The following is a 25,379-nucleotide window of genomic DNA, read 5'->3' as shown; positions in this document are numbered from 1 at the left end:
CACTTACTGGAGAAGGGGAAAGATTTATTTCCTTTTTTTCCTGTCATCATGCCTGTTTTATAGTACATGCCATGAAAGAGTTGAAAGAAGTTTGAAATTCTCTCCTGTGATAATTTTCTGATTACTTTGCAGTCTTTGGAACAGCTTGAGGATTATGCATTGCCACTACAGCTGGGCAGTAAACAATTGTATTTAGTGAAAATTTGGGGAAATTTTTAATAAAATGAAGCTCTTATTTGCTTTTGAATCCAAGTCTCAAGGTCAAGTTAAGATTTCATCTGAATCCTTTCTAAATTTTTGGTCAGTAAGAGTTCTAAAAGCTCAGTTTAACAAATTCTGCGTTTTTCCCACCTAGATCTGCATTCTTTTCATTTACCTGGTATAGGCAAGTTCAGTTTTAAGTCAGCCATTAATGTTTTCACTGCAAGTATTAAACTGAATTGCACTTCTGTTCTACTGCAGCTATGTTCCAGCAGAGCATTACTGGCTATAGCATGGCCAGTTTTGTACTTCTCAGAGATGCACATCAGGCTTTTGGATTTTTTCTTAAATACACATCAAGAGAGTTATAAGTAGCACAGACATAGATTCAAACTGTAATTTCTGTTTCAAAGGCCTGCTTTCCAGTATAGAGATTAGTGTGTGCATAGAAAAAAAATCCTCCCTAAAGCTTTGCTTTCATATACCTACAGAATGCCTTCACTGAAAATGGAAGAACTGGTGAATGAATTTCACTACAGTGATTAGCTGTGCACATTAAGATTAGAAGAAAGTTACAGTTTATAGTAGAAGGAATGGAGGGGAAGCAACTTGGGTACTTTTTAGGTTGAATGTAGTGTAATATAAGAATCTGGAAAGGAAACGTTCATCTCCTGAGAATGAGAAGAAAAAGAATGAATTCTAGAACCTTTGATACTAATGCTAAGCAGAAAAATTAGGATTAAATCCTGCCTCAATTTGAATAAAATTCTATTGAGCAGGGTTCTACCCAGCATACTGATTTCCAGCTTCCTTTGACTAAAGCCTAAAAAAAGATTAAAGCTCCATGGCAACTACTATCTTAACTCCTGACAGCCATAGTATAAATTACATCTTGGAAAAACCTAATACTGAAAAGTTTTATTCAGGTCACCAGTCAGGCTAGGAAATGGAAGGTTTGTGGATGCCACCCCAAACTTCGTTTTGTCCCCCTGTGGTATCAGTGAGGCTGAGATTTTTGTGGTAGGCAAATTGGATGCATATGCAGTATGAATAAAAATCTGACAAGTTTTAGGTGTGTAAACTTGTTTCATACTTCTGGGGGAAAGACTGCAATTTACTTGCAACTGTAACCTTCAAGTAAGGAATACAGGAAGAATAAGGAACTGGGAGACAAGAGCCCAGATAGGGTCAACATGAGGTTGTCCCAGTAGTTGCATTTGCTGGCAGTGGAGGAACAGTATTGAGTTGGGATTTTTTTGGCTTTGGGTTGTTTTTGTGGTTTGGTTTTTTGTTTGTTTTTGGTGGGGGAGGGGGTGGTGGTGGTGTTTGTTTGTTTGGGTTTTTGTTTGGTTTTTTTGTATGCTTAGTTGCTCTTGAGGTTTTGGGGTTTTTTGTGTGTTGTCAGTTTGTTGTTGTTGGTTTAGGGGTTTTGTGTGCATTTTTTTGATTAGTTTCGGTTGGTTTTCTCTTGTTTATTTTTAATGAGATGGAGGTTGTGAATTCATTTGCCCACAGGTGTTTCAGTTGTGCTACAGAAGCAGAATCTCAGACTTGTCTGTAGATACTGCTTTCTTGTTGTTTAAGGTTAACAATGCATAGGGTATCAGTGGTGGGAATGACATTAGAAGTCTAGAGTAAACAACAGAACCTGTGGTGAACAACAGTGCAAGTCCCCCAAATTTCTATTCACATAAAAATTACCTGGTACTGCTATTTACTTAGTTCCCTTTTCTTGTTCTGTGACTATCTTTGACCCTATCCTCTCTGGATTATGTATTTTTCTGGCCTTGAGGAATGCCGTTAATTGTCTGAGGAATGCTTTATTGGATCCATTAAAATAGCCTGGATAGCCTGGTGGCTGACAGAGGGAGGGATTGGTAACCAGGATCATGGATCCTGCCCTGCAGTGCAGGGACAAAGCAGGGCAGAGGCAGTGGTTTGCATAATCCCTAGCCTGTCAGCTGCTGCTGGGCAGACAGAATTATTCCAAGGCTCTTTTTGACCTCATCAGATAGCAAAGTTCAAATCCTCAATATTCTGTTTAAAAGAAAAAAACCCCATCGTTTCTCAAATAAAACCAAGATAATATCAAAATTAGAGATGTACTAGATATGTACTACTTGCATTAAAAATGTAGTAGAGTTGCAGCCCACTGCATTCCTACATTATTGCCTATGCAGAAATTTTGCACTGAGAATGTTTAATGGTAACATGCCATCTATTACTGGAGAAAGATGAGAAAGAAGTAGTGCCAGTATAATCAGTTTTATATGCCTCTAAGTAAGATTGCTTTTGCCTTTTCCTCCAGCAGCTGGAGTTTGATGGTCATAATATAACGTACTTCTTCATAAACTGGATAAATTGTATCCTCATGTTCAAATGGATCCCAAGCTTTTTTCCTGTGAACAGATAACAAGAACATACTCAAATACAGATAGATAGTAAAGTATATAAGAAAAAAACTAAATATATTTTTTCCCAAGGGTGTAATAGTTAGATAACAAACAACTGCCAGTTGAACACAGTAAGTTGTACAAGTTAACCAGTCGAGCTGGGACATAGGAGATAATGTCACTAATATATGGCTTTGGGGAGGGCTTTAAAATATGATAAATGATTTTGTATTTCTGAGTATCAGATCATCAGAATTTCTGCACTGGTGAAGAAGTATTTGTATTAATTTCATAAAACTTGGAAATGTTGAATAATACATGAATTGATATGGAAACAGACAATTGAGATTTTCTAAATAAAAATATATACTTTGGCTATGATTTTCAGTCCAGTAATCTGCAATCTAATGATAGTATGCACCAGCATGGCAAATTCATCTACAGTATGATTACATTTTATGTAGCAATAGAAGGTAAGAATAATTTTGAGTCTTTCCCCTCTTAATTAAAGAGGGGAATTTAAACAATCTAATATTTGTAGTAACAGTTTTTAACCAAGTATTTGTAGTAAACTGTAAAGGTTCTTCTGGATTGTTTTATGTAAAGAACATGTGATAGATGTAGTGATTATCATACCAGAGTAGTCCAGACTCCACTTCAGAAGATGGACTTGCTCCTTTCCAAAGCTGCCAGACCAGGTAAGTTAACAGAGGTGTGTCCACTCTTACCCTGTGCAACTTTTGGCCGTGCTCTCTGTGGGGGGGGTATTTAATCATTGTCTGATGAAGCTTTACAGCTGCAAGATTTGTTTTCCTGTAAACATGCTCTGCGCTTTTGAAACCTGCTTAAGAATAAAATATGATGATTTCTTGAAAAGTGACATTTTAAATATGTAAACTTTTCTTTAGAAAAATCCCAAATGTTTTGTCACACGCTTGTGGCTGTTGCCACAGAGAAAATAAATGGTTTGGGTGAAGCAGATCAAAGATGAGTCTCATATTAATTAATTTTTTTTTTTGCTTACAACCCCCTGTCTTGTATTTAATGACTTTTCATCTGTACTTGCTGGTATGAGGTGCAGTAGCAGAGAAGAAAGCATCACAGATTTAAAAGGCTTGACTTTGTGAAGTGTACCAGAGTAGCTGAACTGCAGCTTCAGTAACTGCCAACTGTAAAAGGCTGCTAAAATTTAGAATTAAGTTAAACAGAAAAGAAATTTAAAACCTACTCATAATGATTCAAATCTTGCAGATTCCTCAGAAGAGAAATGTCCTGAGAGTACCCAGAAACATTTCTGCATCAATTCTGTTGCTGGATGAAGGATTTTAAAAAAAATCTCCTCCTATTTTTGAAATACAACTTTGAGACAGAAGTTTAGTCAAAAAGCTCAGTAGGAAAAAGTTGTTAGCGAGTTAAGGTCATGTTAGTATACCTGCCACTTGGTAAGGCTCCTCCTTGAGCTTTACGGCCAAAGAAAATCTGCAAATAAAGATACATAAAATGTGCCCCAAATACATTTCGAGTTTTCCTTTTTACTAAATAAGGCACAGATTTTAAATGGAATTACCTGATGAATATAAAAATGTCATTCTTCAATTTTTTATAACTCAAACCAAGTTCCTTAGGCTGACTGTGCTTTCAAACACCTTTTACTTTCCCACTTACCTTAACTGATACTGTTTTCTAAGAACTTGTGCCTTTTCACTCTGCCTCTTCCTCCAAAGGTGGTGTGCAGACATGCTCTTCATCAGGTGCTTTATCTTCTATTCAAAAGCCTGTAACAGGTAAGATTGCAGTGAAATTTTAAATCATGGCCTTGGCAAAATATGGAACCTGCACCTAGCAGCTTCTGTCTCTGTTCAAGGACTGGCTCTATTAAAAAAAATCAAAAGCCATGAATGCATAATGCTCTTGAAAGTGGAGGTTTTTTGCCTTGAATAGCAAAAATAAGAAGACACACTGGCTGACGCTCCTGAACTAAAGCCAGGCATGCAAATACTGAGTAATGAGAGGTAAGTTCATTCCTGTACGATACTGCTTGTGTTTTCAGCAAAATGGCCAAGTTACTACTGAAGGCTTGGCTGCATCCTAACTAAGGTATCCTACTTGAAGTCATCTAACTTAAGGTTCTAAAACATGGCTGACAGAATCCATTAGGCATCATGGGTCACTCCATGGGATGTATCTGAGTCGGTAACTGTGGTATTGCTATTTCTGCCAGCCTTTTGAATGATGTAGGCAGGTATTTAATGGAATATTATGAGTTTCAGTTGAAGGTGGTGCTGATATAGGCAACTCCATTAAAATAGACTATATAATAGTTTTTTCATAGTTTTATTTCAGTGTATCATTTCATGAAGTTCTCTGTTTAAACAAAATTCATCAGAGATCACCATGTGAGCTGTTAGGCTTGGCAAGATCATGAGACAGTTGACTGGTCTTCCAGTAGCTCTAAATAAATGGCATGCATTACTTCTCTCAGCTGTCTCTCCTTGCTACTGTTCATGCATTAAAAATACTAAAATTCTTCTAAGTCTTATTGTGATATAAGTATAGCCACTGGAATCATGTCACCTCCTACTGAGATCTCACTGGGTAGTTGAAGATGCCTGGCTGCATGTATCATTAAATTTCACTAAAGCTCTTTATTTTGTTTGATGCTTGTACCTTCTTCAGTCCAGGGCCTCCTTGTGTTGTTTGTGTCACAGTGTTCGGATTTTTAGTCCAGAGTGGAATGGTCATCATCTACTTCAGCTGGGAAAAGAGGGAGTCATTCACAAATAGTCATACCTAAAACCAGAGTCCCGTGCACTGCTTACTAAAGATGACATAAAACAAAGCCTAATTTCAAATAAATCATGCAACTCCTTGTTGATGAGAGCCCAACATTCCTGCTCATTTTCGATACAGAAGATGAGAACATATAAGTAGAAATATTTGTGTCATTATTTAAAGTAGCAAAAACCTGGCAAGATGACTGACCATGGTTTTATCACAGTGAAAGGATGCAAATGAGTGGACAAAAATTACATGGGAGTAATTTTTTTTAAAAAGATAAGTTGAAGTAATTTTTACAAACATTATAAATCCTTGACTTATCAGCAGAAGCACAGAATCTATTAACTTATTCTTTGCATTTCGTGAAGTTACCTTACCAGCATTAGCCAGCTTCCTCATTTTTCCTTTTTGACCGAGTGACATGGTAGAAGAATTTGATGGTTCTGGAGTGTACCATTCATGTAAGAAAAAAGAGGAACATATTCAGGAGTTTACCCATTTTCCATCATGACTTGAAATCCACTTCTGGTGTCATATGTAATTGTCAAGCAGTACAAGTCTGGCTCATTCTTCAGTAATTTTCAAACTTAAATTTAGAAAAAGTAGTAATTTAAAATGTCTGTCAGATAAACATATCTAATATTATTTTGATACTAGTGTTAAGGAACAGCACTTCAATGATTATTTAATATAGTACAATAATCAATAATAAAACCCCCTAGGAGGTGAAGAGATTAAGATCAACACGTTGCTGATTCTGTGCCATAGCAAAAAAAAAAAAAAAAAAAAAAAAAAAAAAAAAAAAAAAAAAAAAAAAAAAAAGCTGCAACAACCCACCAAGCCTTGTGAGATGAATAAATAGGAATTCTGTTTTCAGACGTTGAGTAATTACATGCTATTTAGATTTGGAAATCACACTTAAAGGTGGAGGGAGCTCAAACAAACAAGATAAAGATATAGAAGACAATGACTTCTAATGATAGAACAGAGCCTAGAAATGAGAGGACTGAGGTCAGGAATCCTCAGTAAAGTGAAAGTTTGCTTTCAAGAGGAAAGGGACAATCTGTCTAAGTGAAAAGGACAATAATTAATGTCCCTTAGATGGAGCACTGGAAGTTTAAATAAGACACTAGGGAGAAAACAAAACAAAAACGTGAGCTGTTTGTTCAACCATAGTGACAGTGAAACACTGGAATATATTACTTTGGAAAGTAAAGAACTCTGGTGACGAAGATGCTACAAGGCAGGCTAGACAATTATGTTGACATTGGCTTATTGTAATTGAACCTGTTCTTGGGCAAGGGAAATGGACTGGATCAGGAGTTCTTGAGCTGTAGGAAGACAGTGACATATCCTTGGAGGCCCAGGTAAAGCTCCAGAAAAAATTAATTTGTTATTTCGTTTTCTTCCAACCTTTTCCCTTAGAAGTTCTCTCTCTGAGAGAACTTTTTTGTTTTTTAATAACAAAACAATTATGTTTTCCATAGTCATAGAAAATCTGATGTTCAGGTATCTTAAGCAGCAATCCTGGATACTTTGTTTTAGTTTCAACCTTTTCAAGAAACACTGGAATAACATTTCACAATATTTTATTTGGTAGGTGTTAATGTTTGGCGGAGGGAACCAGCAAATTGAGAATATGAATTTTTAGCTACTTATTTAGATAAGATAGTATGTAATCTTTACTGTGCTAATGATTTCTGGGTAGTGTCATGCAATTACCACTCAAACTTTTTCATAATATAGCAGTCACTTTTTAAGATGCAAAGTGTATTTAAATTTAGAAAAAGTAATACTTTGCATTCCAATTTCTATGTTTGATAGAACTGATTTTGTATCAAACATTTTGTTGGATAAAAAATCAATTGTATTTGTATTTTTGTTTCTGTGTATGATACAATTGATTTTCTCCAGTGTATCAGGAAAGCACCACATAGGGGCCATTGTAAGTCAAGATAGTAATGTTAGAAAGAAGATAGATGGGCTGGTTTCAAGAAGGCAGAGGCTTGCACACTGAACTCAGAGACATGGTGTACATGGCATAAACCCACTGATCTAAGGAGAGCAGACCATGTGGCAAGTCAGTCACAAGCTCAAAAACTTTTCTACAGATTTGTCTGCACTTTTCTATCTCATTTATATGTAATTAAAAATATGTACCTTTTTCTCAATCTTAGCACATTTACTTACATTTAAGTGGCATTGGTGGTGGTCAGTGAACCTTAATACTAAATATACCTCTAGGCATAAGGGATGTATAAAATATTTTGTCTATGTATACACATGCACTTGTAATAACTTCTTCAGCTGATCTGTTTGTTGACCAGATGCAGTGATGGCTGAGAAAAACCAAAGTGAATCATGTCAAATGAACACAGGGCTGAGAATACCTACAGCAGGTCAGATAAAATGCTCACAGTAAAGCCAAGCACATTAAATTAAGCAATTAAAAAGTGGCCTTAATTATGGCTATGACCCCAGAACACTCACCTATTCTTCCTGATACCAGAACTAAGGAGTGAAATCAATACAGAAATTAGTGGCATAATAATAATTAAAAATGGAAGACAAAGTTGGACAAAATAGCTTCTCAGATTTCTAACAGTTGTTACCTAATATATTCATCGGTAAGCACAATATTTTGTGAGCTGAGAGAAACTGTATAAACTTGATCCATTAGGATATTGTTTTACACCTTTTCATCTTCACTAAGCAGGAAGGGTGCAAATTTACCTAATAGGTCGTCACTACAAATATAAGGCTTCTGCAAAACCTGCTTCCTTCTCATCTTTTGTATATTGTAAGCACGTGGTGGCAAAATGCACCCAAAGTAAGTACTGTGCACTGCAGTGGGAGATTAAGTCAAAACATGCTGTCTGTAATTCCAGAACTTCATGAGGTGAATGGAAGTAGTGAAGAAATTTGTCAGTATGTTTACCTCCCATTAATCCAGGACTGCCTTTTCAGTGAAGAAAACTTATGGATGATGGAAAAAAAAGATTGGAAACTACCAATTTAAACCCATATCTAAATGCTGCTGAAATAGTATTTAAGTGAGGTCAGTTAAAATCCCTCTTTTTCACTTCTCAGGCAGCTTGAGTCACTAATTCTTGCAGTTGAAGGAATATAATAATTGCACATCAGTCTGGTCTTCATCTCTTTGATGTCCCAGCTTCAAGACAAGGACAGTCTGGCTTTAGGAAAGGTTAAAATGACCTCATTTAGTTATCTGAGTAATTCATATTTCAGTGTAAATCTGTAGCCTGGACAACTGATGTTTCAGCTTCAGCTCCGCAGTGTTGCAGAAGTTAAAACTGTCACTTGTCTCTCTTTTGCTCATTTTCCTTTTGGGTGGGACCTGCTGGCACAGCTCCCTGGTGGCCTTTGACTGAAGATGGCCTGCCAGAATAGGTTGCTCAGGAGTTTTCTTTGTATTGCAGCTCAGCCAACTCTTTGCAGGCCCAGCCTCTAAATTCCTGCTGACAAAAAGGTCCCTGGCAAAACATCAGGATTCTTTGATATCACATGAACCATGTTCTGGGAACAGCACCAAAAGATCTTATCCAAACATTTCTCACAGACCTCACAAACACTAGGGAAAACCAACTCAGTCCAACAGGCACAGGGAAGAATGAGTTGCATCTTTCTGCTCCAATGAGGTCTTTATTACTATTAGAGGGTTTTATTTCCAGAAAGCGATTTCCTTTGTCTCCCTCTATTTCTGGAAAATGGGGCCTTAGCTCCTGTTTCAGATCCCACAGTAGCTTTGAAACTAAGAAGTAAAGCTGACCTTAACCAGACTTAAAGTTTCTACTCAGTTTCACAAATGTACACCATACAGAATTAGTATTTTCAGATTTAACCTTTGTTTAGAAACTTCCATGAGTATCTGATGGATTTTTTAACTCTTTATGCTAATAACTGTTGTGACTCAAAAAAATAAAATTAAGATGGTTAACTCAACAATCATTCTAATGAAAAGTATTTAGCAGTTACTTGTATGGAGAGTGAATATATGGTTTGTTCTATATATAAAACTTGGTGGATGCTGCAGCCAGAGACAAACTTCTACCTATTCTCAGAGAGGCCAAGCAGTAGCCCTCCCTCAAGAATCCTGTACTCTTTACTTTGGCAAGGAATGACCTGATTGTTTCTTCACATACTTTTTCAAAAGGTCATAAGTTAATGGAGTCTACTAAAAACATGTTTTTAAAATGCCTTGCCTGCTTTGTGCAATTAATTATCTAAAGACATGTATTGTTTAGTTAAGTTCTATAGAAATGTACAAAAAAATTTCCATAAATGTGCACATCTGTTAAACTTACTTTCTAAATTTGTGTTTAGCACCTGAAAAATGAGAGAGAAAAATGTTAGAGAACCTGGAAGAGAGGCAAATCCCTTGTTTGCAAAGACAAAAAGTTTTGTATCTCTCATCAGCACAATTTCAAAGCTTTCTACCTTTTCCATTTTAACAGCATGGCGTTCTGATTTCCCTGTGTTTGACACTGTAACCACTCCAGCAGTGAGATTCCTGCATACATCTCTGAGACAAAAAAAAAAACAAAACCCAAAAACATTCATAATTTATGACTAGTAATTATTCTGCCTACAGAGTTGGCACCATTGTGTTTTAAAGTTTGAAGTTTGGTTTATGGATCTTCTCACCAATTCCATGACAGTGATTTCCAACTCCCCAGCACAGATGTATATGTATCCATTTGCAACACAGGGCTGAAATCCTGGCCTCACTGAAAACAGTGGGCATCAGGAGTTCACTTTTGGAGTTCTGAGCTTTCCTAATTAAGAAAAAAATCCTTTTTTTTTGCTATAATTTGGCTAAGACATGGCCTAAAAAAGTCACCACATCAGGGTGCTGCAAGGATGAGTCCTTTGGCTAATGCTTTATGTTCAACTTGCTTTTAAAGGAGATGATTTCAGCAATGCTCAGCATTGTGTTAATCTACGTAAGTTCTGAATCCCATTGCAGTGTGTAAACAGGCAAGGCAATTTAGGCAGAAATTGCAGAAAGTAGTACCTCTTGTGTGTCCTTTTTAGCAAAACCACTCTTTAAAGGTTTCCGTCATGTTTTCAAAGGCAATATCATGCTTTTCATGTGGTCTTGTCAGCTACCTGTCCTTATCTGAAAGGAAGGCAATGTTTGAACATCAAATACTGATGTATCTTGAACTTGCCTGGAACAATTTGGTGTAGTCACAATTTCTCAAATTCCATTTGTGCTTTTTGCCTGGTTATTGATCTTTTCAACCAAGTTCCATTTGAAGGTAATCTCTCCATCACAAAAAGATAAACGAAGAAGTTCAGGAGAAACACGTACAAATTTGAGGTTAAACTGAAAAAACCAGCATTTGTAGCACAGGAATAGGATATTCTGCATTTAACATGTGTCTGTAGTTGTTCTACTGGGACTACCTTGGGAGTTTGCTTAAGAGTCTACCTGAATTTTGCTGTACACCTTTTTGGTAAGTACATAAAAGCCAGGTACACCAATGTTTGCAGTGGTGAACATTTCACTTTCTAAGTGAAATACAGGGTGCTGACCACTATGTGTAAAGCCTGATGTAATTTGGCTTATAGAGAAAGTAGAAATCAGCAAAACTTTCTGTCTTCAACTGTCTTACAACAAAAGCTGTGTTCAGAAGGAATGTTTCCAGGTAAGCTTTTCTGAGCCAAGACACACAGGGCATTTTTTAAAACATGCCATGGTTTTATGACTGTAGTGCCACCAAATACACAAATTAATCTCTTATTATTTATTAGAAGATCTAAATGTAAATTCAATTATAGATCTTTGATATCAGTATTCATTTTACTGGTAAACTATTGAGATAGAAACAGAAGCTTGAAGTCAGCACTGAAAAGCATACCTTGTTTCTAGAATGTGGAGATTTTTAGGATTAGAATACATTTCATTGATAAGAAGCATTCCTAACATTTGGAACTTAATTTAAATTATCTTAAAATTCCACCAAAAATCCACATTAAATTTGGTTCATATCTGTTGTATTCTCACAATGAGTACATTCTTGCATGAATACACCTATTCACAACTTAAGCCCATCTCCTTTCTCACATGATTTATTCCAGAGCATTCAGCTCATTTGGTATAAATTTCATTAATCAAATAGCATGGTGGTTTTCATTGCAACTTTGTTACAGATGTTAATGTGAAATGGTGGGAAATTAAATAATGTACCATGGTAAAGTAGAAGAGATTACTGAAATAGAATATGGAACGACAATAGCAATAGTTTGAAATTTCCATTTGCATGATCCTTTCAGAAATCAATCAAATCCAAAGAAACAATTCTCCTTTATTAAGATATGGCAACAGAAATGAAACCACTCACCTCCAGGGAGAACTGAAAGTAACTGGGCCATATGCCTGTGCTCTTCACATTCCACATTATTATCTCAGTACTGTCTGCAACATGGATTAATGCCATGAGCTGATAGCCCAGATGATTAATGAAGCAGGTGCAAATAAAGTCATTGCAGCAACCCTGAAGAGTGTGAGAGTAGACAGAGGTGCTAACACTGAAAGGTTCCACTTGCTGCTTTGTAAGGAACAGCAGTGACTCCCTCCAGCTATTCATAGCAGGAGGGAGGCACTTTATAACAGCAATTGTTTTAAACTTTCTAGGACTATTTGAAAAGAAAGCATGCTCTATCAAGAATATTTTAGGGTCAAACTTATGTCAGGGTAAAGTGAAGGCAGCCCTGCTGGCACTTCTGAAAGTAATGGAGTAATACAGGATTTGCTCTTGGAGCAACTGGTGGGCGTGATAGGATGCAAGTACCAGAATCTGGAAGGTTTAATGGATGTGTGAAAAAGCTGAAATCTCCTGCCTTCAGAAAAAACACACCTGGATGAAAAAAATGTGCGTAAAAGTCCAGACTTTTGGGAAGAATTAAGACACCTAAAGTTGTCGACAGGTTTCCAGTGTGGTTTTCAAAAACTCAAGAAGAATTTAGAAAAGATACTCTTGAAGACCTCATGGGCCACTGCCAAAATATTTTTTAAAATCGGGGACAACTTCCTTTTCTGAGGAAGCAAGAATAAAGTTTCTAAACATTTATTAGCTAAAGATCACAGGGAAGTAGTCATTAGTTACAGCTTCTCCCTGAACAGCGGCCGCAGAATCCCAACATATCACTTTAATCCCATATCTCCTTTGCCAACACTGAATACCCAGGCTTGTTTTCTCTTTCTGTACAAAAGAAAAGTTAATTAAAAAGAAAAAACCATACCTGTAGCCGTAATGTATCACAACACTAAATAAGACCTGAAGACTTAAGTGCATATACAAGGAAGACTGAACTGTTTCCAGATGTGTATGTGCTCAACCCACTGCAAGAGTTATGTGGCAATGTCAGCTCTATACTGTCAGAATCAACCAGATGAGCAAGGTTTAGAATAACCCCCACATGCTCTGATGCAGCCAGATGTGGACTTTTCATACCAACTATGACATGACTGGGAAGGGGAGGACTACTCTGGCAGTGACAGTTCAGGAATAAAAACTATCACATTGCTCAATATTCTAGTTAACTGCACATTTTAATGCTATAAAAGATAGTCATGTATGGTAGTTGGGATTTTTAATGTGGTTTGATTTTGTTATTTTCAAAATATTTTGTCCCATCTGTATCTGCCTGCACTGAATCTAGATGCAGTGTTCATTATGATTTGCTGTCCTCTGAGTGTCATCACCATCTGCAAGTCTAGTTTTATATACTTCAGATGTTACAGTCACAAAAAACAGGACTGAATAAGGACCAGCAGACACTTTAGATGATTCCCTTTACAAACTCTTGTATGTATGGTCTATTGCTTCCTTCCTTTTTCATCCATTTTCTTTCTAACACTTTGTCTTAACTCCTAGCAATTAACTCCCGGATTTAGTTTTGCAAATTATTGCTGTCTTTGATGTATAGATTATTGCCAGTGATATTTGAAAAATCAAATTAATGTGAGTGGCAGACACTTGTCCTCATCATTCAAGTCCTGTCAAGCATATTGCATAAGTAATTATGACCATCCTTTCCTAGCATTATATGCTATAGAAGTGGCTACCCTTAGGAAACATCAATTTGTTACATGACTACAGTAAAGATTTATAATGAACCCCCAGCTGACACTGGGAATATGACGCCAACTGAGAGAACACTCCTGCACTGCATTAGCACAAATCTAGTTCTCAGAAAATTCAGTCTGACAATGTCAACAAACATAAAGCTGCATGCCAGATTGGTGTATCAAACCAGGAAAGAATGCTCTTCAAATTATGTCTGGAAGAAGTACTTGAGTAGCAGTTTTTTAGTGGAAGATATAGAAGGTTGCTGAAGAGATGAGAGAACTCAAACCTACAAAATTTATCCCTGGAATCCCTTATAAATTTGAATTTGGTTTATATAATGACAATATATCAATTATATGGAGCAATGATGGAGTAAGTATAAAGAAATTATTAACAGACCTGACTTCTCAAAAAGATAATGTTGGAAGGCTGATATTCAGTTGAGTTATGAAGAGGAACTTTTTAATCCTGAATTCTCAGTGGTGAAAAACATTTTCTACCAGTCTAGAAACACATAGAATACAATCTTTCACTGAATTTCCTGATGTAAGTATGGAGCAATTCCTGTGTATAGTAGTATCTGCTGAAGAAATAAGTATTTCATGAAGCATCTGGCATGCGTCCATCAGATCAAAACCTTGAAATAAAAAAAAAAAAAAAGCTATAGAGCTGAGTACATTCCCTGAGTTGGTAGCTGGCATGTATTCCTTTCCTTTTCCTGACCTCAGAATGAAGTATGAGGCAATAAAATTCTAAGGGGAAGGGAAATCAAATAAGAAAACAGAGAATGTGAAAATTTAACCCACACGCAAAGCAAAAGAAAAAAATAAATCCAAACAAGAGAGAGAATAGAAACAGAGATTGAAATGACAGCAGAAATGAAGTGCAGAGAGAGAAGTAAAAAGCTGTCAGAAATAATTAGGAAGAGCATAAAAAGTAATAAGAAAACCCCTAAAAAAGCGAAGTGAAGGGTCATTTTATAGCTAGATAACTTCTGAAAGAAATTATTATATAACATACCATGTCTTCCAAAGGTGTTGTGGAATTTTCTCTCCATTTTCTTTAATTAAGAAAATCCTTAAGTGGACATACAAAGTATGTGTAATTTATCCAACAGCCACTGCTGAAAGACACAACTGTAAACTGCATAATTTAAGCTTTGTTTTGGTTTTGAAATTAATGAGTCTCCTGCTAATATTTTTTAAATTTTTACCTTTCTCTTTTTATTTTCTACATTTGACAGATTCATTCCCATTGAAATGTTGGAAAATACCTATTAAAAGTCCCAACAAGTTATCCTATTATTAACTAAATTCATAAGCAAAATAAATACAGTAATAAGTCCTCCTCTCTGAAATGCTGAAAAAATGGATAATGAGCCCTTCCTAAGTTAGACATTAAAAAAAAAATATATTAAAACCTCCAGTATATAAGGCAACCTCTAATGGAGGAAGCCACTAAGCAAAGTCCATTAGACAGCAATTTGATATAAACGATCTTGTACCTTCCTTTAAAGGACATGACAAAATACTATCAAGGAACAGAAATCTGAGCTGAAACTAAGGTTATTTGATGAGACTTACCATTTTTGCAAGACGAGATTTTGAAACTGAAAAAAAATCCCTTAGGAAGTCTAAGAAGCTGTTAAACCATAATTGGTGGTGTAGAAAGCAAATTTAACTACTGCCTAGGGAAGTTTCTGTCTCCTGTCAGTCACAAGTCTCATGACCAACAGATTAACCATTTTGCAGAAGTCAAAGGATGCCAAGGCACTGAAAATTACAAATGAGTTGAGCAAGTAGCATAGAGGCAGTAGGAACTAGCTTTGTATCTAATTGCTCAGCTATAATTAGCTATGTGAGTTTTCCTGCCTTTTGTGGTATAAAGAAATCAACTCCACCTCTTTCTAAAGACTGTTTTTGTTTGTGTGGTCAGCTACAACTCAGAAATGGTATAAGAAGCTGTTCTTTACCATCTCTCAGCTGTTAATCTCTGTCTCAACATCTGGTTACTTATCTGTGGATGACTTCTTCCAAGTGCAGAAGGAAATGTGTTGAAATAAGCTCATGTGTCCACAAGGACCAGCACTCCTCCCATACTGTAAGTCAAAGGAATATTTATTTTTTGATGAAATACAAATTGATCTTATGATTTAACGAACTAGAACAAGAAATCCCCTTTCACCTTTACCAACTGTTTAGCAAAAATAAACACCCCAAGGAGTTTCTGCTTCATTGCCCATGTCATTACTGGCATACAGTTTGTAGTCAAGAATTTTGAGAGATTTCCTTTCAAGGACTAGGAGAACCTATCCCTATTTTATTCTACCTGGCCTAATTTTCTTAGGGATGACTAGTTTATTCTCAGTCATTCCTATTTTGTACAATTCTGGTGTCTTTATTCATGTTACAAGAACATACATAAAAACCAAAGAATGATGACCTGTACATCACAAGGTTTTGCTTTGCTTGCTTTGACACTGAAGTGAGGGTTCCCAAAAGAGGTAATAACTTAGCTTAAGGAGGCAAACTTATTTCCTACCTGGTCACCATCTGCTCTCAAGCTAACTTGAGGACAAATGCCCAAATCCAAAGCTCTGTGAAGCGTAAGAGATGACTTTCACCTGGCAACCTCCTGGGTATTGAAAGTTGCTCCAGAAGATGGCAGATTGGATTTTGGGAAAAAATTCTTCACCAAAAGGGCTGCCAAGAATTGGCACAGGCTGCCCAGGGAAAAGGTAGACTCACCATCCCTGGAGTTATTTAAAAGACATGTAGCTGTGACACTTAGGGACATAAGGGCTTAATGATGGACTTGGGTTAATGGTTGGACTCTGTGATCTTAAAGGTCTTTTCCAACCAAAATTATTGTATGAGCCTATGAAAATCAGACCTGCTCTTGCTTTCAGCTCCCTCTGGTGGATAATGCACACTCCAGAGACCAGCAATTACTGCTAAAGGTAACGACCAAAAATGAAAGAACCTGCAGGTTGCTATATTTTTCTTAAAATGCACATAAATACACCGGATGAACAATGATTACAACTGGGATCAGAGTTAAAGCTGCAACTTCACACATTTGTGCTGAGAATTAGAAGAGGCAAAGTTCCTGTCAGAACAGAACTCCCTTTGAATTCAGAGGAGATGGATATTTCAGCGCAGGCAGCAATCTCACACATTAAAATGAAGAACTAGTTAAACACTATTTGTTTTTATGAGAACATTCACTTGGATTTCTGTTCTTGACTGATACTTTGAGCTGTTCTGGCTTCAGCTGGGATGGAGTTCATTTGTTTCCTGGTAGCTGCTGTGGTGCTGTGTTTTTAATTCAGTATGAGAATGATGTTGATAACACACCAATGTTTGGTTGTTGCCAAGCAGTGCTTACCCCAAGTCAAGGACTTTCAGTGCCCCAGGCTCTGCCAGTGATGAAGTGCACAAGAAGCTGTGAGGGAGAATGGCCAGGAGAGCTGACCTGAACTGGCCAAAGGGATATTACACACCATGGAATGTCATGCTCAGGACATAAACCAGGGGTAGTTGGTCAAGGGCCACTGATGGCTGGTCATGGATAGGCTGGTGGTGAGCCATTGGACTCTGCACCTCTTGTCCTTGGGGTTTATTACTCTCTCTCCTTTTCACTACAATTATGTTTATTATTACTGTTATTAGTAGTATATTTCATTCTTTTTCAATTCATCAACTGTTCTTATCTCAACCCACGAGTTTTGGGGGTTTTTTCACTATTCTTCTCACCTGTTGGGGGTTAGATTTGGGTTTTTTTTCTTCTCACAGAATTTCTTCCCATAAGTTTCCAAGAAACCTTAATGACTACTTAGTCAGAACAAAAAGGGGTACTTGAGGGATATGGCAGCACGAGGCTACACCTATTGTTTCTGAGTCCCTGGGAGTGTCCCTCAGAGGGGAGAGATGATGAGCTTTGGGAAAGGCAAAAAGACAGATCTGGGGGAGGGGGAGGCACTCTTGCTCTCAGCACCGAGGAGGACGGTCAGGCTGCCCTCTGCCTCTGCCTCGTCCTGGGAAATCTACAATCATCTGCTGTGTACCCGGGAATCCTGAGCTCGCTTTCTCCAGCCTCCCCCCACCGCCGCTGCTCCTTCGGAGCTTTGAGGTTCCCCTGCTACTCTGTAGCCCTGCCCTGCCCAGCCCTGCCGGGACACCCCTGCTGCTCCAGCTGCCAGCGCAGAGCTCCTCACCTCATCCACCAGCCCAGGACTCTCCTCCCTTCCAGCTCGGCCTCTCGGAGCCCTGCAGGGGCACCGAGATCAAACTGCTCTGGGCTTTTGTAAAGGAAAGCCTTCAAGGTTCTTGGTTCTGTTTATTATTGATGCTGTAGTTGTTGTTTGTTTGTCGTTTTGTCATATATACTAGTAAAGAACTGTTATTCCTATCCCATACCTCTTCCTGAAAGCTCCTTTAAATTTTTTTAATCGGAATAATTTGGAGGGAGGGGATTTGAATTCTCCATCTCTAGGGAGGTCCTGCCCCTTCCTAGCAGGTATCTGTCTTTCAAACCAAGACATCACCATGGGGAATGCGTGGAGTGATGGAGCATTCATGTGATACTTAGTTGTTAGCTGGGATTAAAGCACAGCAAAAGCATAAAGCTTGATGGCCTTTCTAAAAAGCATTTTGTGGGCAGGATTCAGAAAATATTAATTATTTGGCAAATCTCATATCCCAGAGATTGTTTGTTAAAAGGAATTTCGTTTCAGTGAAAAAGAAAACTATGCTCTTAAATCTGTGATATCTTACCTACAAAACATGTATGCCCACATATTTATCTGCTGAAATAACTGAAACTTAAAGCATGTTTTATAATTTATATACTTGGGCACAAATCTAAATCCTTCTACAAGAACAATGTGCAGACTGTATGGCAGTATCCCAAATACATTGGTTATGATAATGGCAGCTTGTGGTAATTCTTATGTTAAAATAAAATCAGTAATCTCTCCTCTAGAAAACAGTACTTAAATTTTGATCACCTCATAAACATGCATGGAAATGTTGCAAACATCAGCAATCTGATAGAAGAGGCTTTGAATGAATCATACTTTTCTGCTCTCACAAATGGCACCAATAAATCAAACTTTAGTCCTTGCATCCCTGTGTTGGTTTTTCTTTCATTCAGAAGCTTGCTTGTTGGTCTGAATCAAATACTGACAGTTGTTTTGGAAAAAAGAAACCCAGTGTTCCCATCAGAAAACTGTAATTGAGTATGACAACATTTGGGATAAGAATGGTCACGTAAATTCATGTTCTTCAACAGACCACAACCATATTGCTCAGGCTGAGGAGCAACTTAAGCAACTGTATAGCCTGTTCATTAAACTGCTTATGGAATTACATTACATTTAAAGACAACTCAGTGGATGAGTGGCTGGACACGACCTGGCAATGTGCACTGGCAGCCCAGAAAGCCAAACATGTCCTGGGCTGCATCCAAAGCAGTGTGGGCAGCAGGGCAAGGGAGGGGATTCTGCCCCTCTGCTCTGCTCTCATGAGACTCCACCTGGAACCCAGAGCATCCAGCTCTGAGGTCCCCAGCACAAGAGGACCTGTTGGAGCAAGTGTAGGGGAGAGCCACAACAATGCTCAGAGGGCTGGAGCACATCTCTTATGAAGAAAGACTAAGGGTTGGAGTTGTTCAGCCTAGAGAAGAGAAAGTTCTGTGGCGACCAGATTGTGGCCTGTCACTACCTAGAGGAGGCTTCTAATAAAGATGGGGACAAATATTTTAGCAGGGTCTGTTGTCCTAGGACAAGGGGTAATGGTTTTAAACTTTAAGAGCATAGATTCAGACTGAATATTTAGATTTTTAACGATGAGGGTGGTGAAATACAGGAACAGAGAGGTGGTAGATGTCCAGTCCCACATTCAAGGTAAGATTGAATGGGGCTCTGTTGAAGATGTCATTGCAGGGGAGTTGGACTAGATGACACTTAAAGGTTCCTTCCAACCATTTTATGATTCCTTGATAACTGAGCTGCAGGCATGTGTTTTACATCCTAACTTTCATTCTGAAAGAAACTGTAAAACTTACAAAGGACATCTCTTTCTTACAAATATTTTTCTCCTTTTAAAAAAGGAAACCATCCAATTTTCAGGTACAGATAAGACCCTGATATCAGAAGCTCTTTACAAGACACATAATTTTAATTGGAATTCTAAGCAATGGATAAAATACCCTAGAAATATCTTCCAGAATTATTTTAATTAGCTCTTCTCCCCTTATGCTGCTTCATATGTTTGCACTTATTTTAAGTAACATAAGGTTTTTATGAGGTGAGGGGCTTACACACAAGTCATATACAGTACAGACAGACATGTTTGTAGACATGTAGGACTGAATCCTCCATGTGGTCTCTGCTGGCTAATTAATCTGGAAATTTCTGAATTCTCCTGCTTCTGTATCATGGATTGGAGACAGTGCACATTTCAGTGAACCTGCTTACAACACTCATAGTTCTATGCTAAGAGAGAAGTACTAAGTGACTTCATTAGCTCTGATGTACAACTTTGAACCTCTGAGAAAATATCTGATTTTCCTTTGTTCTTAAAATAAAACCCAGAAAAGAACTGTTTGTAAGAAGCTCATGAAGTCTGTGGTTTAGCTGATAAATTATTATTGTGTTATTAAGACTACTCTGCAGTAGTAATTTTATTCTCTGCAGTTAAACAGCATTTCACAGCCTGTGTTTTATTTTATTTGGCAAAGCTCCAGGCTTTCTGGTCCTCTAGTAGATCCTAAAAAGTTGCCTGCAGACTGTAAAAAGAGTTACATATGTTTAAGTGGATTAAAAAGCACATTGAACAGGAAAAGGCATTTACAGTTATTGAGACGTAATGTCTATTTTACATATTTATTTCAGTGTTAACATTCTCACTAAAGTATTGCTTGTGCTACCACAAAATTCTGAGGAGTGCCAAAACTGATGACGTCTTCTAACTTGTTTTATTACCAAAAGTAATCTGTTCCCCTCTTTTAGGAAATCATATATTGCTGATAATTCTGGCTGAATGCCCTTCTCCTAATTTGGGGGTTCTAGTCTCACCTGTCTCCAGAAGCTCAGCAGATGCTTCCTCCCCGAGAGCAAGTGGAGCACTCTCTTGAAATATGTCATGCAGTTTCTGGAAAGTGCTCAGCCATTTGCTCTTAGCTTGCTGCCTGTGTGCAGATCTCTGCTGAAAATATTCCTGAAAAATGTGTTACAAACATGACTAAAAGACAAGCTGTGAGAACGTACTGGAAAGTTAAGAAGCTGCTCTAATCATAAAACATGATTAAAGAACACTATTACTTCAGGTAGGTGCAGCTCTAGCCTACCAAATTGCTGCACAGCTTGGCAGATGGACGGATATGGGTTTGAGACTTATTACCTCTTTTTTTAACAAGTATGTATCTCTCAACAGGCAAAGCTACACACCATCTCTAAGACAGGATAAAATCTCATATGCCTACTACATGACAGTGTAACCAGCATCATTAATAAAGGCTCAGGGAATATTTTCCTTCAGATAATATCTTGCAATGCTGTACTTCATGCTATAATGAGAAAAGCGCTGCTGCTTATTTAAATATATGATTCATTTGCACGATAAAATGTTGGAGGAAACTCTTCAGACTCAGTATTTATTCCTGTAAGTGCTTAGCAATTAGATTTCCATTGATTAAAGCAGTGAATCACCTTCAGATTAATGAAGAATAAATTAATCTCCTTAACAGATTGGAAAGAAATGCATATTTATTCCTCTACTGAACAACTTCTGAACAGAAGGAATTCAGCACTCACCTCGTAGGCTGCAGTCTGTAAGTACTTGCAACAAAATGGACACGAGAAGAGCAGATTTCAGGTTACTCAGGGGACTAGTAAGTGAAATCTCCTGGGAAAATGTTTTTGCAGGTGCTGCGATCCATCAATGCTGGTCACTTTTTAAACATCACCTCCTAAGAGCACAAGGGCAACAATTCCCAAATGTTGGAAGTCAGACAAGGCAGAAGGCTAGTTTGGCTGAACAGGGACCTTCTCTTGGAAATAAGGTGAAAAATGCCCAGTGGAAGCAAGGTCAGGTGACATGGGAAGAAAACAGAGAGTGGCTTCTTGCCTCTGTAGAGAGAAAATTTGTGCAGCCAAAGCTCAGTTGGAGGTGAAGCCCAGAACTGTGGGGGATAATAAAATGTTTTTGTCAAATACACTAATGGCAGTAGGCAGTGGAAAGTAACACTGGTCTGTTACAGCTTGAGGATGGCCACCTCCCAAACAGGGACAGGACCAGGCAGAGGTGTTCCACACATTCTTTGCCTCTGTCTTCAACACAGATGATGGACCAAGGCGGTTTCAGTGCCTTGAGATGGGGGATCAGGGCTCATCTCAAAAATGGTCAATTCCCAGTTGACCCTGAAATTATGCAGGATTTGCTGCTTCAGCTGGATCCCTAAAAATCTATGGGGCCTGATAGGATTTATCTGAGAATTCTCAGGAGCTGGCTGATGTCATCACAAAACTTCTCTTGATTTTTGAGTGGTTTTGGGAATACAGAGAGATGCCAGTGGACTGGAAGCTGGGTGATATTGTTCTGATTTTCAAGAAGGGCAAGAAGGAGGACCCTGGAAGCTACAGGCATGTCAATCTCATGTCAGTGCCTGGTAAAATCATGGGAAAGACTATCTGGGAGATATTGACAAACACCTGGAGGACAATGCAGCCATCAGTCCCAGCCAGCACAGCTTCATGAGAGGGAAGTCCTGCTTGACCAATCTGATTTCCCTCTATTTCAGCTTCCTTCTGTTACCTTCTACTGAGGGATGAAGATGACACATTAAACACATCCTGCTCATCTGAAATGTTTGAGTCTAATTCTCTGTTAGAATGAACTCCATTTACACTTTGATGATTTGTTCCCAGAAAGTGTTGAGTAACTCCTGCCATATGTCTGCATTGCTTTTTTGGTCAGAACTATCTCTTTTGATACCTCAGGAGATGCAACACAACAGTGTCTGCTTTTGCATCAGTTCAGTTAGCTTAATTCTTCTAATTATACCTTTAAATAATTATGAGATTTTCTTTCAGAACCTTCCTGAGATGATGGGATATCAGGCTTTTGACCCATAAAACCCGAAAACAATGAAAAAACCCCACATACTCAAGGACACAAATACAAACCTAATCTACATACAGCACAAACCTACCAGGTTTCTTATAGTGTGCATCAGTCAAGACTTTGTATTACCGTCCCTTCCTCTTTTGCATTCTAGATTTACAATATGCCCTATTTTTACATACCAAAACTAATAATGCACTTCCTGTACAATAGGAGTATAAATTCAATAGAATTTCAAAACTAAAAACAAGTATCTGGAAAACCTTACAACAAATCTTCGATATCTCATCTCAGATACTTCCTCAAAATTTCCAGATATGGTGAAACACGACGGTGACGATTTCTGACACCACCTGGAAGACCCCACCTCAGGTCCATCAGCTGGAGTTACAACCTCTTTCTTTAGTAGTAGTAGTTACATAATTGAGGATAGCATCCTTCCATTAATGCATTTCTTTCTACCTCTTTTTGCAGAAAAATTTGTGATTGTAGCAAAAATAAGCATAGTGAGATCAGGTTGTTGTAATATAAAAAAATCATTGCAGTTTTGATTATTTTGCTGTGTTTGATGGCAGAAGCTTTGAATGAGTCAGATATTCTTAAACTTTGTACATTGATACCTTAAGTGAGTTGATGTAATGATGTACCTCACCAGGACTGTATTTATATGCATATGCATGGCAAATCACATTTTAACCATTCTGCTTACAGGACACACATTTAACTGGAGATTTAATTACTGATGAGCTGGATGTAAATTTGCAAAATGTACATCTAAATCCAAATTTCATATACTTTCCTTCCTTCCAGCAGATAAAATTCTGAGCTTTCAACACTCAAAATATTAAACTATTCAGAATCTTCATTCAGAAAGATGAAGTGAGGCTTTAGAATTGTCTCCACTTTTTCACACAAGAGAAACTGCATTTCTTGATATACAAAAATCCCACAACTTCAAAATTTCTAGCTTTGTTCCTGTGTATAACTTTTTTCTGGTGATATTCTTTCCTCCCCTCAAGGGTTTACTATTAACACTTTAAAAAATATTTTTCATCTTTTAAAATACTGTAAGAGATATTTTAACATACAGTGAAACAATGTATGTTTATTAACTGTAATTTTTAGAAGACTAACCAACCATGTTGGTTGATTAATCAACCATGTCTTAAGGCTCCAGACTCAAGGAGGAAGCTGTTCCTTCCTCCTTCTTCTTTCACTCACTCTTCACTTCTACTGTCATATTTTCTCCCTAAACAGATCCAAAGAAGTTGAGTATATGTTTTTCATATTTAGCATGTCTCCTCATAGAATATCTTTTCCTGATCGTGCAAGACAGTGACTTGCCCTGCTTCCTCTGTGTTCACCAGTACAGGATCTAACAGAGTAGAGCTTGTGTCTGTGAAACAAAGATTATTGTGATGATCACAAAGAGATTCTGCCCAATTTTCACCAGTCAGAGACTGTAGTAGAGGTCTCAAGTACATACATTTAAACAAGGAGAAAATAGAAAGGAATGAAACATTGCACCTTATTGTAAATTATATTATATGCAACATGACACAGATTATTTTAACTCATTCCAGGCATGAGGCATAAATACCAGTCAGTAGTTTACATTTCCTTCTTTCCCCACCCAATACACCTTTCTGTATACAAGCTATAAAGGAAACATACAGTGATGCTGAGTACCTTTTCTTGCCCATGCTAGGAAGAAAACAAGGGAGGGATACTACCTGTAGGAATGCACCATGAAAAAGGTTAGAGAACGGTCATCATGTCATGAAATCGGGAAACACAAGGTAACTGTTCTTGCTTATCTGAGTAAACAGTTAGTTACTTTATACATATCCACTCTAAGATAATAAACTAATGTACCACTTGCACTGTTAGCATTTTAAACATCATAACAAGAAAGTTTAAAAACTTAAAGTTTAAAAGTTTAAAAAAGTTTAAAAACAAAACCAAAAGACAACAAAACCAAAACCAAACCTAGGAAATAATGGATCCATCTTAATATAGGCTACTACAATTATCTTGTAGAACTTCACCATTTTAACTCCTTCAGACTGATTGTAAACCACGCTCAGACAGCCTTTTGTTGACAGCATGCATATGAAAATCTTCCACCCACAGCATTAAGATTGTATCTCCTCTCCTTCCCTCAAATGAAAAGAGATGGAACTAGAGCTCATTAATAGTATATTAGAATCTGCACTGACTTCTGTAACAGACATTTATTGAAAGCAATGGTTAAATCACATGGACTGTAGCTGCATAGTCAAGCTAAAATTATCCACAACCATTTGTAAGTCACAAATCCACCACATGAAGACAGACTCTGAAGCAGACAAAACCACTCCGATCCAGTCAGTTTTGTTAAAGCAAATTAATGTGCCTCAATACCTGGCCATCCTGTTCAAAGGTGCACTTTGTTCCAGGGACAGTTCTGTTACTTTATTTGCTAAGTGAAAACATTTTTCTCTTTTGAGCCTTAGAAGAATACTAAAACTCAGTTTTTGTATTGCTCTCCCACTAGAAGGAACACTAGGAAGAAAAGCACTAACCATCTGCTTGGACTCTACTGGGAAAAAAAAAAAACCAAACCAAACCACAAACAAACCCAAAAAAACACACAGTCACAGAAAAAAATCTTCCTATGAATTCTTTTTCATATAAACATCACATAGGCAGCTTTAATTTTGGCACATCCTTACTTCTGAGTAGGATTACTTCCTTTCCTTTAATTTTGGAAATACATTTCTATATGACATCCTGTACTTTTA

General features: G+C 37.6%; 1 protein-coding gene across 1 annotated transcript in view; it reads right to left on the bottom strand.

Moving 5' to 3' along the window:
* Nucleotides 1-1,462: 1,462 nt before the first annotated feature.
* RWDD4 (RWD domain containing 4) overlaps nucleotides 1,463-25,379 on the bottom strand; it is a 35,965-nt gene continuing 12,048 nt past the window's right edge. The window contains exons 1-5 of the mRNA XM_063402157.1: nucleotides 5,262-5,739; nucleotides 4,260-4,369; nucleotides 4,027-4,073; nucleotides 3,231-3,435; nucleotides 1,463-2,600 (exon numbers count right to left, since the gene is read on the bottom strand). Of these exons, the coding sequence (XP_063258227.1) occupies nucleotides 2,468-2,600; nucleotides 3,231-3,435; nucleotides 4,027-4,073; nucleotides 4,260-4,342 (468 nt within the window). The 5' untranslated portion in view covers nucleotides 4,343-4,369; nucleotides 5,262-5,739 and the 3' untranslated portion in view covers nucleotides 1,463-2,467. Of the gene's footprint in view, nucleotides 2,601-3,230; nucleotides 3,436-4,026; nucleotides 4,074-4,259; nucleotides 4,370-5,261 lie in introns of the transcript that reaches the window.

The sequence above is a fragment of the Prinia subflava genome, chromosome 7, assembly GCF_021018805.1.
Source record: "Prinia subflava isolate CZ2003 ecotype Zambia chromosome 7, Cam_Psub_1.2, whole genome shotgun sequence".
NCBI classification, from domain to species: Eukaryota; Metazoa; Chordata; class Aves; order Passeriformes; family Cisticolidae; genus Prinia; species Prinia subflava.
This window is presented reverse-complemented; position numbering and strand designations above follow the sequence as displayed.